Source organism: Giraffa tippelskirchi, chromosome 4 (genome assembly GCF_054371585.1).
Source record: "Giraffa tippelskirchi isolate mGirTip1 chromosome 4, T2T-mGirTip1v1.2.pri, whole genome shotgun sequence".
NCBI lineage: Eukaryota > Metazoa > Chordata > Mammalia > Artiodactyla > Giraffidae > Giraffa > Giraffa tippelskirchi.
In genome coordinates, this window is record NC_137278.1 from 76,084,689 (window position 1) to 76,099,247 (window position 14,559).

At 38.4% G+C, this 14,559-nt stretch overlaps 1 protein-coding gene across 2 annotated transcripts in view; it reads right to left on the reverse strand.

Annotated features, from left to right (window-relative positions):
• The window catches only part of PLEKHH2 (pleckstrin homology, MyTH4 and FERM domain containing H2), a 108,971-nt gene that overhangs the window by 2,345 nt on the left and 92,067 nt on the right, over positions 1-14,559 (reverse strand). For both annotated transcript variants that reach the window (XM_081591961.1, XM_081591960.1), the window contains 5 exons: positions 13,196-13,337; positions 5,786-5,931; positions 4,625-4,754; positions 3,771-3,857; positions 1,302-1,439 (listed from right to left, as the gene is read on the reverse strand). In XM_081591961.1, coding sequence (XP_081448087.1) covers positions 1,302-1,439; positions 3,771-3,857; positions 4,625-4,754; positions 5,786-5,931; positions 13,196-13,337 — 643 coding nt within the window. The remainder of the gene's footprint in view (positions 1-1,301; positions 1,440-3,770; positions 3,858-4,624; positions 4,755-5,785; positions 5,932-13,195; positions 13,338-14,559) is intronic.

A 14,559-nucleotide genomic window follows, 5' to 3' on the forward strand; every position in this document is an offset into this window, starting at 1 on the left:
CTGTAGCCACAGTTCCTCTGTATCCATAGTTCCACATCCATGGATTCAACTAACCATGGATCGTGTAGTAATGTAGTATTTACGATTGAAAAAAAATCTATGTGTTAGTGGACCCGTGCAGTTCATACCTGTGTTGTTCAAGAGTCAACTATACTTACATGTTCAGCACCATCTATTTTTCCATTACTTAAACCAGGAGAAAGTGGTACTTTAAAAAAAAAATCAAATTTAGTGGCAATATTAGAAAATGTGACAATAGTACAATTCTGTCAGTTATCTTAAAGCCACACTTGTGAATACATGAATAAGAAATTCAGTGTATTATATTAACTCTTTATTTAAACTGAAGTGTGCCATGATCTTCTGCACTTACCATCCGCCTTCACTTAAGTATAGATTTAATTAAGAAACATATATGCCATTTTTTAAAGCTTCAGATTCTAAAAAAGTAGTCTCTTTTAGTTGATAATCTTAAGACCAAGTTTTAGAAAAATTAGTTTCTCATTCTTTTCCCTAAAATTGGAATCACATGTTAGAATGCAGCCATTTTATTTATTGCTTTTACTTAGAGACATTAAAACTACATAACTTGTTAAAATTGTAAAGAAACAAGTATGTCTTAACTTGAAAACCTCACTCTTCTCACTAATGAGTCCATTAAGTGAATTATTCCAAGTAAATAAGATAATGCATATAAAATACCTGACAATAACAACTTATGCCAGGACCACTTATTTTGATCTTTCTGTATACCAGGCACTGAGCTAAACATTTTATGTTTTAAAATTAATTAATTAATTAATTTTTGGCTGTGCTGGATCCCTGTTGCTGTGTGGGCTTTGTCTAGTTGGGGCAAGTGAGGGCTAATCTCTGGTTGGGATTCGTGGGCTTCTTGTTGCCATGGCTTCTCTTTTTGCAGAGCATGGGCTCTAGCTCAGGAGTCATGGAGCACGAGCTGAGTTGTCCCACAGCATGTGGAATCTTCCAGGACCAGGGACTGAACCCATGTCCCTTGCATTGGCAGGCAGACTCCCAACTACTGGACTACCAGGAAAGTCTGGGCTAAACAGTTCATGATCCCCTCATTTAATTCTTAATTCAGAAAAAAAAAAGGAACATTATACCATTTTTTAGATGAAGAAACCAAGGCTTAGGGAGAAGATGTAAGCCAAAATTTGGACCTATGATTATATGGTTATAAGCAGTTTGTTTTCCCATCAAGAACTTAAGTCTTCGCACAATAAATATTTTAGTGTGAGAAAAAATAGCATAAAAAAGTTAGCATAAAGGCTTCTACTCACCTTGGGTTTTGCCATAGCAAAAATCAATTTCTCTGTTGGTTTGTCCTTTGAATGTGCATTGTTAATGACTACCATAAAATCATCTTGATAGCCTCCAAAGGTCATTAGACTCTTGTATACATAGCTGACTACTAACCTCTTCAAAGAGAAGAAAAAAGTAAATATGTTATACACTATTTTCAAAGAAAGATGAGAGATGATTAATAACATATATCTCCATTAAGATACTGATACAGATGGAAAACAACTGTAGATGGAAAATATTTTTAATTCCATAAAGTTTCAAAAAGCAAAACTTGAATTAGCTGTGTACCAGTAACTATTTACGTAGCATTTACACTGTATTTGTCCTTAAAGATTTCTAACTGTCTATCTACCTGCTTACCTACCTATCTGGTTGAACCATATGAACCTGATGCTTTTTTAAGGTAAAAAATGGGTCAAATATTGGCAAATCCATAAAGTTCACCCTGATAAACAGATCTTGATATATGTCAACATAACCAGTATCATGCATACTACTTCTTTTTTAACTTTCTCCTTCTTTTAACTTAACAGAATGTTATGAACATCTTTCCATGACACCGAACATACTTGCTATTATATAAAATGCTTTTAAATGATTTTATAGACATTTATTTAGATTTTATAGACAGACATTATTTAACTAATCTATTGAAGAATATTTAAATTTTTTTGTTACTATCTTACTCCAATGAATATTTTGGGACATATTTCATAATACACATAGGATAATTATTTCTATGGTTATAAACCTCAACAGCTAAAATTGCTATCTCAAAAAAGTAAACCTTTCAAAACTCAGAAACGTTATACCCATTTACATTTCCAGCATTTTGCAGTCTTGATAACACAGGATATCATCATTTGTTTGAAGCTCTGCCAATCTGATCGGTGACAAGTAAAATCTCACTGTATTAAACTGAATTTACTTGATTGATGGTGAGATTAACATTTAAAAATACATTTACTGAATATTAGTATTTCTTCTGTGAACTTCCTTGGCCCATCTGTCTGTTGCTATGTTCATCATTTCCTTACTATCTGGAAAGACATCCACGTTCCTAAAGGATAACAACCCTTTGTCACACATGCAGCAAATCCTTTTTCCCAATGTGTTCCTAAAGCAATTTTTAAAATATAATTTAAAGATGTGCAGCCGAAAAGGAAAGGAATCTGTGTATTTAATGGTTAGCTTGCAAGACTTGGAGCAGATCACCCAGTACTGGACACCTCCCCTGCTGCAGGCCATCAGTGTCAATCTCCTGGTCTGTACGTCCATCTCTCAGAATCAACAAACTGGTTTACTTAGCCAAGGTAACTCAATAGCGGTGTATAATTTTTGTTGACTTTAAGTCACTGGTTTTATAATCTATATTCAGATTATTTATTCAAGAACTAAAAGGCATTCAAGAAACATGCCATGCCGTGCTAAGTTGCTTCAGTCGTGTCCCACTCTTTGCAACCCTATGGACTGTAGCCTGCCAGGCTCCTCTGTCCATGGGACCCTCCAGGCAAGAACACTGGAGTGGGTTGCCAATGCCCTCCTCTAGGGGATCTTCTCGACCCAGAGATTGAACTGATGTCTCCTGTGGTTCTTCCATTGTAGGCAAATTCTTTACTGCTGAACCATGGGAAAGCCCACTCAAGAAATACAAACGCCTTCAAAAGAGTTTTCAACAGTTATAAGGAGAAACAGTAACTAAAACACTAAAGGATAGTCTCATTTCCAAGAAATTCTCAGTGATCCTGACTATAGCCACAAGTAGGAGAGCCCACTACACCTACCAAGTGAATTGAGCAAACCCTGTCCACCAGGTTAAAAGATTTTTTAAAAAGTAATCTGATATATATAAAATATGATAGAAAATAAAGTGAATTTCAGATAGATAAATGAATAAATAGAAATCACAGTTTGACTTTATAATTAATCACGTAAATAACTCTAAGATACTGTATATGTACAAGTGAATGGGTAAGTGATATTATGGGAAAGTATAGAAATTGTTACAGAAGCTTTAGTGAAACTGAACTTAAAATTTTGCTAACTAAAGTTTCTACCTTAATGTTATCTTCAAGAGATATCTTAATGTTATACCTTAATGTTATCTTCAAGAGATATGTTATCTTAATGTTATTTTAACACAGGAAGCCATCTTCTGAACACTATAAATGAGGGGTCATTTTACAAATACAACCATGACTGCAATTTAGTCATGTTATCTTAATATTTTTCTCATACACAATACATAGCCTGTCTAATCTTGTTTTAAAAGATTAAATTGTAATCATGGTTGTATTTGTAAAATGACTTCATGATATAGTATTAGGAAGGATATTTTTCTGTGTATAAGAAAAATAAGATTAAGGTATCATTATCTTCTGTTTATGGCACACTGAGCAATGGAAATAGTTGACTCAATGCAAAACTTAAGGATTTAATCTTACCATGGAGTTGTATTCTAAGATGCTTAAACCATCCTCATGTATAGCCAGCCACATGAACGTACTTCCAAGGGATGATGGGGTTATGGGCTATGAAGAGGTGAAAATATACTATATAATAGATGCTAAGCAAAATTACAGAAATGTTTTTAGTCTAAATGCAGTACAACATTTCTAAGAACAACAGCAACAACATTTTATTATTAAACATCTCACTTGAGGACTAGACAGTGTGGTATAATGGAAAGAATAGTGAATTAGGAGACCCAAATTTGGGTCTTGAATTTGGGTTCGAGACCCAAATCTGTAATTTATTAACATGTGTATTTGGACAGTCCACTTAATCTAACCCCTAGCAGGGTTTGTCTCTCCTTCCTCACTGTCATGTCACTCTTAACCATTAGTGGTTTCCAGACCTATTGCAACACTGGTTGCAAGTTCCTGAAAGTGTGAGAATAACTTATCTGAAACTATGGGCTTCTGTATCTCTAGAGCTCAGCTTTGTGTTTGGCAAACAAAATTCATAATTACTAAATAATACAAATGAGTGAGAGAGTAAATGAGTGGATGGATGAATGAATCAAGAGAAGAAAGCAGAGCTAAACTGCTGCCTTCAGTCTACTGATTAAGCCTTCTGAATGTAAGAAATGATTTTGGCAGGGTAAACTGGAGCAGAAGGGAAAAGGCAGAGATGCCGATGGCATTCCTGCTCTTTCCTCAGTGTCCTGTCATGGTTTTCTTTATATTGTTGGAAATTCCATTATTTTCTTTTAAAAAGTTGAATAAACTAAACCTGGGGTTACGGTTATCACTTTATATTCTACTAAACTGGATAGGCTCCCCCTACCATTTCTTACTTTTGCAAGAAACAACTTGGCACCAAAGAACGGCCACTTCCTGGCTACTGTCAGATAGATTCGCACACAGTCAGCAGCACTGTGTCCTCGGAGGGCCATCCATCTGGTTGACAGTCGCTGGCAAAGCTGCCTAAAAAATAAAAAAAAGAAGAAAAACACAAACAGTGTATCATCCTCCCAAGATAAAGCTCTCCTTGAGCGAATCCTAGACACCATTGGGAGACCTACTCATGGGGACGCTACCCAGGGGAGACCTACCCAGGGGAAGCTGTGGTTTAGTGGCACCCATCTTACCACTGTCCACCCCTTGCCCTTTGGGTAGCATTCCTTTCACCAAATTCCCCCGTTAGTGCTCTCAGTATGACCTAGGTTCCCTGCTCCCCACTCCCTTCAGGTAAAAATTTAAAATCTGATAAGCTAAGATCAAACCTTTGCATAATTAGCCTAGAATCTCATGGGTATAACTTTCATTTTTAAAGAAGTACAAGAATTGGAGACTGAAGAATGAATCCCCAACGGTGGAATTTAGGTGCTACCACTTCTGGCTCGGAGAGATGCTGGGTGCAGGGGAAACCTCTTAAATAAAATCATGAAGGCAACCACTTATTCTACAGAGACAACAGAGTAATCACAAATGCTTCTGTTTTAAAAAACTTCATGGTGAGTTGGATTTGACTCTATTTTTGAATCTATGCCTTTTCTTTATAAGTTTTCAAAAATCAAAACTCTAAATTAGTAGAGTGGAATTAAAAATTTTTATTAAAAAACTTTGTGTAAGAAGATACTTTATTTGTATTCCAATTTGTTTATAATGGAATACCCTAAGAGGTAAAAAACTTCTTGTAAACATTACATAAAATTAAACATATTAGCCAATTTTTTCCTTTTATTTATTAGCAAGATTAATTTGGACAAGAATGAATAAGATCAAATAAAAAGAAGATCTTAAGGCAGATTTTTTTCTTATTGAAAAAGTTTAACTCTAACTACTAAAGTTTCCAGACACATCTCAAATAAAAAGAACTATAACCTCTTGGTATTCAACAATATTTTAAAAATCTTGAGCAAATCATTACATATAATTTTTTTCATCTTTAAAATTTGTACAGAAAAATATCGCTGAAAAACTAGTGCACATCCACCCTTTAAATAGTTCTTTACCTTAGCTGTTCTTCAGAAGAGTCATCTCTATACCTTTTAGGATAAAATTTCTCTATGACTTGTTTTAGAGTTTGATTTGTTTTGCACTGATTAGTAACATGACCTGCTGGAGTGGAAAAAGGTCTTTCAAAATCTCCAATTTCCACCTAATTGGAAACCCAAAAAAAGAGAAAATAGAGGATATTTTAAAAGAATTTTAGAAAGAAAATTAGTTTTATTTTTTTCTAAACACTGTAGCATACAACACATAAATCTATTTGTCATGATTGTGTGATTATGGAATTTGTAATTATATATAAATACTATTATTTAAATCTAAATTTCATTTGAAGTTTAGTTATGAAACAAGTCTATAATTTAAGCATTCCTTGTGGGCTTCCCTGGTGGCTCAGCTGGTAAAGAATCTACCTGCAATGCAGGAAACCCAGGTTTGATTCCTGGGTTGGGAAGATCCCCTGCAGAAGGAAATGGCAACTCACTCCAGTATTCTTGCTTGGGAAATCCCATGGACAGAGGAGCCTGAAGGGCTACAGTCCACAGAGTTGCAAAGAGTTGAGCATGACTGAGTGACTAACATGATACAATATAGTTTCATTTCTACATTAATCATCCTAGGTTAAAATCTGATAGTACAATATTTGCTCAAGGTCACTTAATTCTACTATTGCCTGTAACAACACTAGATAATTTTTCATTTTAAAGGTACAATTTTGGTTGGTGATAATAAGGCAAAATATAAGTTAGAAATTAAAAATAGATATAAAGCTATGAAAAATCTTTAAAAAGTATTACTTGCACTTTTTAAGGGTCTCTACTGAATATAATGGGAGCAAGTACTACATTCTCATCACTTTTCAGATTTTTTCCATAAATGTGACTGTATGCATCCCCTCAAACTATTGTTCTGTTTTTTCTGGAAACAAAGCCCTTCATTACCTTTTTTCCCTGAATGAAAGAATGTTCAATCCTTATTTCTATTAACAGACTACACAGATGCCACCCCTCTACCAACCTGTCAAACCATCCATCTATCCCTCCCTCTCTCTATCCACTCTCCCACCCATCCACTCATCCAAACCTGTACTGAGTTCTCATTATATGTCAGGCACTGTGCTAATTTATATGAGAAAGAAAAAAGTTGAACACAGTTCCTGTTCTCAAAGAGTTTACTGTCTAGTAGAGCAGACTGAAGAATAAATATATACTTGTGATAAACTGTGTTAATTGCTTTCTTTGTATATGGTACCAAAGAGGGTTCAATGAGTGAGATGGGGTGGGAGGCACATTGAACATCCACATCCTTACCTATAACACACCCCAGCAAGCAGATGGAGGGTTCCATCATGACTGAGATGGTCCTACAGAAAGCACCGGTTCTCCATCTGAAAAGGGTCTCTCTGTCTCCAGGTAAGCTGTTGGCACAACATGCCTCTGAGAATTCTGACTCCCGTGACTTCTTTTATCTAGTTCTTACTGTGACCAGCTACTGTCTAAATTTCTCAGCTGAGCTTTGCTCTTACAGTCAATTCTTATAATTTTATAGGTTCCCTGTTCTTGGTTTGGCTTTGCTGTTCAACTTTTTCACTCCCATCTCCTGTCTAATCAGTTGTTGTTCAGCCGCTCAGTCCGATCCAACTCTTTGCGACCCCATGGACTACAGCATACCAGGTTTCCCTGTCATTCACCATCTCGTGAGGTATTATCCTCATTTCCTCACACCAAATAAAAGTTGTCCATCTGCTCTTCAAATACACTGAAATCCTGCCCCAGAGCAAGCTTTTCATTGTCCCCACCTATCAGCAGGCAGTACTCAGCACAGCTAGCTGTGAACCCTCAGACCAGGATTTAACCTTTTATCCTTGGAGGATATGCTGCTGCTGCTAAGCTGCTTCAGTCGTGCCCGACTCTGTGTGACTCCATAGACGGCAGCCCACCAGGCTTCCCTGTCCCTGGGATTCTACAGGCAAGAATACTAGAGTGGGTTACCATTTCCTTCTCCAATGCATGAAAGTGAAACGTGAAAATGAAGTCGCTCAGTCATGTCTGATTCCTAGCGACCCCATGGACTGTAGCCTACCAGGCTCCTCCATCATGGGATTTTCCAGGCAAGAGTACTGGAGTCGGGTGCCATTGCCTTCTCCACCAAGGATATGGCAATTGTACAAACAATAGTTACAAACATAGTAAGCTAGCTAAGGCAATCCTGGCTGTTAGGGAACCCTGTAATGGAATATTCAAGTTCAAGGTCACTCTCTCTGGCCCCAGGCATACTGTGTAGCACAGAATGATCACAATAAATGTTTGGAGAATTAACTCCAAATATCTGGAGAGTCAACTTAGGTATTCTCCATACAGGGCTTCCTAGGTTGTATGAGTGGTAAGGAACCTGCCTGCCAATGCAGGAGACATAAGAGACATGGGTTCAATCCCTGGGTTAGGAAGAGTCCTTGGAGGAGGGCATGGCAACCCACTCCAGTATTCTTGCCTAGAGAATTCCATGGGAGAGGAGTCTGGCGGACTATAGTCCATGTATGTGTGTTAGTTGCTCAGTCGTGTCCGACTCTGTGCAACCCCATGGACTCCTCTGTCCATGGAATTCTGCAGGCAAGAATACTGGAGTGGGTTGCCATTTCCTCCTCCAAAGGAGAAGTCCATGGGGTCGCACAAAGTGGGACACAACTTAGCAACCGAGCATGCGTGCTTTCCCCATATGCCTCACATCAACATGGCACATTATCAGACACCAAATACAATAAGAACATCAGCTCCAAGAACTTCCTGATTAAGACAGAGGATATCAACAAGGACCTACAAATACTCAAATTACAACAGAAATAACTTTATCTTCTACAGATCTCAGATTTCCTTAGTATATTTCATTTATCTCTGCAAAAACTACTCTGAGGAAGTGATCAGAGGTATTATTTACTTTTCCTTCTGTAGATGGAGAAATTATACTTTTCAGTTAGTAAAGCACTCAGAATTTTCTAGATGTACTGTTTTACCTTTCTACTCCTTTCAAAAATTCATCTAAAATATTAGAAGTATGTATCTCCAAAGAATGTGATAATTTTTCCTGGAGATAATTTTTTCTTTCTCCACAAAACTAAAAGTTAAGAAAATGAACTTAAATTTTAGCAAAAATGAGAGTGATTTTAACAGAGCATCTGTGACGTTAGGGAATCAAAGCCTAGAACAACACATGATAAGAAATTACTCCTAATCCTATCTCCAAGAAAATATGTGACTTAGTTCTTTCCTTAGCTTTTTATCACTGCAAAAAGGGAATACTTAGTGTAGCATGAATGCTTTAGAGTCTGATGACCATAAAATTGCCATGAAAGTAAACTAAATTATCAACTATTCATGCATCCAAGAACATGATGGAGAATGGATTGTGTGTAAAGCACTGTGCTAGATACAAAGATGAATAAGGAGAGCCCTTGCTTTCAGGAAGGCCACTGGGGTCAGGACAGTAATAGATACGTGCAAGCCATTACCAAAACCTTAAGAGGAACATTAAGCCCATACAGGAAGAATTCAAGAAGGGTTTCTGGCATGAGTGAAACCTAAGATAAAAATGAAAGGATCAGCTGAAGTTAACAGGTAGAGGCATGGGAGTAGAGGTGGCTAAACAGAGCAGACAAACAAGTAAAGCATAAGGGGAAAGAAGAAGTGAATCATATACAACTCAGGACCATAAAGTTCAAGGTAGAGAGTGTTAAGAGATGAGGTTGGAGGGGCAAGAAGAGTTTAGATCATGACAGTCCTTCCATGTAAATAAGGGAATGACACAGTGATTCACATTTTTTTCTGTATCTCCATTCCAGTTACTGTATTATCAGTGCTGCCTGACAAACCACCATGGCACAGTTTCTAGGCCCAACCTTAGGAAAATGGCAGCTTCCACATATTGTCTCTTCTGGGACATTGCTCTTGTCACCCTACCTCCATTCTGTGAGGAAGCACAAGCAGACACTTGAAGAGGGGACAAGCAGGTGTTCCAATTGACCTAAGTTCCAAATAACAGATGGCATCAGCCACCAGATGTGCGAGTGAACGAACTTTTCGGATGATTCCAGCCCTAAGCTACAGAGTCACAACCAGTCTACAAGTTATGCCTACCAATCCCATATGAAGCAGAGACAAGCTGCCGTTACACATCCCTGCCCTAATTGTTATTTTGGGCTGAGTCTTGGAGTCATTTATTATGCAGCAATAGGCAACTGGACTCTCTCTCTAGATTCTGCTTGGAGAATAAAAGTTTGTGGGGGACTAGACCAGAGAAAAACACATTAGTTAGAAGCCTGATGCAGAAGAGTAGGCAGGATATGATGATGGTCTGAACCATAGTAATGGCAGTCAGCGTGGAGAGGAGGGAACAGAATTAAAATAGGCAGGTCCGGGAGACTGGGGGGAAGGGAGACGGAGGGTAGAGGCAGTGATGATTCCTGGATTTGAAGCTTGCTTGGCAGATTGTGGAAAATTCTTAAAGAGATGGGGATACCAGACCACCTGACCTGCCTCCTGAGAAATCTGTATGTAGGTCAAGAAGCAACAGTTAGAATTGGACATGGAACAACACACTGGTTCCAAATCGGGAAAGGAGTGTGTCAAGGCTGTATATTGTCACCGGGCTTATTTAATGTATATGCAGAGTACATCATGTGAAATGCCAGGCTGGATGAAGCACAAGCTGGAATCAAGATTGCCAGGAGAAATATCAATAACCTCAGATATGCAGATGACACCGCCCTTATGGCAGAAAGTGAAGAAGAACTAAAGAGCCTCTTGATGAAAGTGAAAGAGGAGAGTGAAAAAGTTGGCTTAAAACTCAACATTCAGAAAACTAAGATCGTGGCATCCGGTCCTATCACTTCATGGCAAATAGATGGGGAAACAATGGAAATGGTGAGACACTTTATTTTTCTGGGCTCCAAAATCACTGCAGATGGTGACTGCAGCCATGAAATTAAAAGAAGCTTGCTCCTTGAAAGAAAAGTTATGACCCATCTAGACCGCATATCAAAAAGTTGAGACATTACTTTGTGGACAAAAGTCCATCTAGTCAAATCTATGGCTTTTTCAATAGTCATGTATGGATGTGAGAGCTGGACTATAAGAAAGCTGAGCATCATAGAATTGATGCTTTTGAACTTTGGTGTTGGAGAAGACTCTTGAGAGTCCCTTGGACTGCAAGGAGATCAAACCAGTCCATCCTAAAGGAAATCAGTCCTGAATATTCATTGGAAGGACTGATGTTGAAGCTGAAACTCCACTACTTTGGCCACACCTGATGCGAAGAACTGACTCACTGGAAAAGACCTTGATGCTGGGAAAGATTGAGGGCAGGAGGAGACGGGGGTGACAGAGGATGAGATAGTTGGATGGCATCACCGACTCGATGGACATGAGTTTAAGCAAGTTCCGGGAGTTGGTGATAGACAGGGAAGCCTGGTGTGCTGCAGTACACAGGGTCGCAAAGAGTTGGACACGACTGAGCGACTGAACTGAACTGAACTGGCAGATCGAACAGAGGCAGTGTCACAGTGAAGATGCAAATGTGAAGAAAGAAAAGGGAAGATGATTAGCTCCTGATATGCTGAACTTCAGGAGCCCATGAAAGCAATATGAGCTGAGAGAAAAGATTTGGGAATCATGGGCATAGGTGGTAGATAAAATGAAAAGAATGACTAAGATGTCCTGAGATGGTAGAAGGAGTGAGAAGACTGAAAACCCTGGGGAATCTAAGCCAACAACACATCATTTCCCTTAATTAAAATGTGCAGAGACCCAGGTAGGGTAGAGACTGCGCATTGCCTCTCATGACCATTTTCTTACCTTTCTGAGAAATAAAAACTTTGAATTTTTTAAGGCTCATTGCTGCCCAGCTAAGACTACATTTTCTAGTCTCTCTTGTAGGTTGGTAAGGTCAGGTGACTTAAGTTTGACCAAAGAAACATAAGTGGAAGCGTTCTATATAACTGCTAGGAAGATTCTCATAAGCAGGAAGGCATGCCCTTCTTCAGTTCTTCCTCCATTCTGATGCCTGGAACACTGATGTAATGGCTGGAGCTCTGGCAGATCCCCAGGACCATGAAAATGACAGCAGAATGGAGGAGAGGACAAAGAACACATTCCTCTTGACTGTAGACACACCAGAATGCCTACCTCTCGCTGGGGAGGGGAAGATTTCTCCCCACCACCCATCCAGAGAACTTTAACTTGGTCTAATAATTAAATTGACACCAGACAGATTATCAGGAGATATGAACGAGTTGAATGCACAGAGGTCTCACAGATATGCTGTATGCATGCTAAGTCATTTTAGTCATGTCTGACTCTTTGCGACCCTATGGACAGTAGCCCCCTTGGCTCCTCTGTTTATGAGATTCCCCAGGCAAGAATACTGGAGTCTGTTGCTATGTCCTCCTCCAGAGGATCTTCCCAACCCAAGGATCGAACCCATGTCTCTTACATCTCCTACACTGGCAGGCAGGTTCTTTACCCATTGAGCCACCAGGGAAGCCCGCTTATAGATACAAAACCCCTGAAATGACCAAAGCAAGCTATTTATATATCATTTTTAGACAAAGAAACAATTATTTACCAAGATCTAACAAAACAAAGAGGCTTATGTTTGGGGTAGAAGACTCATGAAGTAGTAACAGTTTGTTTATACAGCTTCCTTAGCCTTGAATTCCCTAACTGTGGACAAGGATGCTTTCTATCCTCCTCCTAGAGAGAGGATACCTTCACATGGGAGATTTATTTTCAGCTTTTAGGGCAAAAGAGGTAGGTTAGAGTGTTTTATAAGTATATATCATTTTTTTTCCACCAGTTGTTTCTAAAGCAACTTTAATTCAAAATAATCAACATGCCACTGAGGCATATTTGGGGGCAGACTGCCCTGGGCCCCAACACTTTCTATGTGAGGGACAAATAATACCAATATTTCTTTTTTGATTGTCACTATTAATTTGCATGTGCAGTTTATAGTCATCTTAATTTAATCTTAATTGATATAACAGGCAAATATCAATAGAAGAAAATGTTTTAGCTTTTTAAAAGACTGATCTTACTTGGTTACTGAACATTTTCAGCAAGGCATCCACAACCCCATAGCTCAACACTCAAAATCCTTTATTAAATGCAAAACCTAGTAGGATACTTTCAAGACAATTAAGAAACTAGGTTCTCTTTATGGTACATTGTCTCATTCTACATCACTGCAATTGTCAGCAATGGGAGTCAAACTGTAATTACAATGCCTGTAATTCTTAAGGTGTTAATCACAGCAAATTGAATTTAAAGAATTACAAAAGGTATATTGTTTTAGTATGTTTAATTCAGTGAAGAAATTAGTATTTTATCTTTACAAAATATTGCTCTACGTAACATGGAAGTTACCTGAGCTAAAAGAGCTGCCATTTCTAATGCCAGGTCCCTGTTCAGAGGAAAAAGTCCATTCACTATTTGATCATTTGTTTGATACATTAACAGCAACTTTTCTCTATCAGTCTCTCCTCGAACTTGCATTGAGAAATATAATCTGTAAAAAAAGAGGAAAATTTTCATTAAATGATATACTTACAAAAGAAGAAGGTAAAGAGAAATCCAGAGGACTGATATGGGGTTGTTCTAACAATAGTTCTCTCAGTGATACAAACTTAGATAATTACGATCTGTTGATGACCTCTGTTTCTATTCTTTATAACAATTACCAGCAAACTGAGAAAAACTGCTCTGAAGCTGAGGTTGAGGGGTGCTTCTATGCTATTTTTATGCCCTGAAATATCTTAGCTGCTACTGAGGAAGGACCTGAGACCAGTGGGCTGTATAAACCCAATTTTAAAAACACTCATGATCTTTCCTACACACGTTGGACATAACAGAGAATAGGAAATGAAGGTTTCAATTAAAAATCAGTATCAAATGGTCAAATGGGGGCAGTTTTCTCCAGGAATCTAAAAGATAGTACATCTATCTAAAAGTAATTGCACATTTAAATGTTTTGACTTTTTTTTGCCACATTCTGATAAACAGCCCTAGGATCTCAAATATAGTTTACATGCTATCGTTATTACTTATTGAAATATGATCTGGCTTTTGTTCGCCTAGGTCTTCATCAATTCAGTGATCCTCTGTATTTAATCACTGTACTGTTTCTTTGTCCTTTTAAATTTTATTTATTTATTTGGCTGTGTCAGATCTTAGATGCATCATGCAGAATCTTCTTTGTACCATGAGGATCTTGCCTTGTGGCACGTGGAGTCTCTCTAGTTGCAGTGCGAGGGCTCCAGTAGTTGCAGTGCACCAGCTTAGTTGCTCTGCGGCGTGTGGGATCCTGGTTCCCCAACCAGGGATTGAACCCGTGTCCTCTGTATTGCAAGGAAGATTTTTAACCACTGGACCACTAGGGAAGTCCTGTGCCACTTCTTTATATGAGGTTTCTGAGGCTCTGACTCTAGGCTACAGAGCAGGCAGAGAGCCCTATAAACACTGTAAATGCTGCAACGGTGGGGCGGAAAAGCAGCACGGTGACATACCTTAATATTGTCATGACAACACCATGGCAGAATTTGTCAGGTATGTGCTCAATTAACTATAACTGGATTTCCAGCCTTTTTTCCCCCATCCACTTGAAGGAGAGGACACACTATCATCAGATACAAAATTTCTCATGGTAATTATCTCAAATAGCAAGAAATGAGAGGGCACCAGGTCAGAATCTCAGGGAAAGCACGGGGAGGTGTACTTTGAAAAGCTCTTCC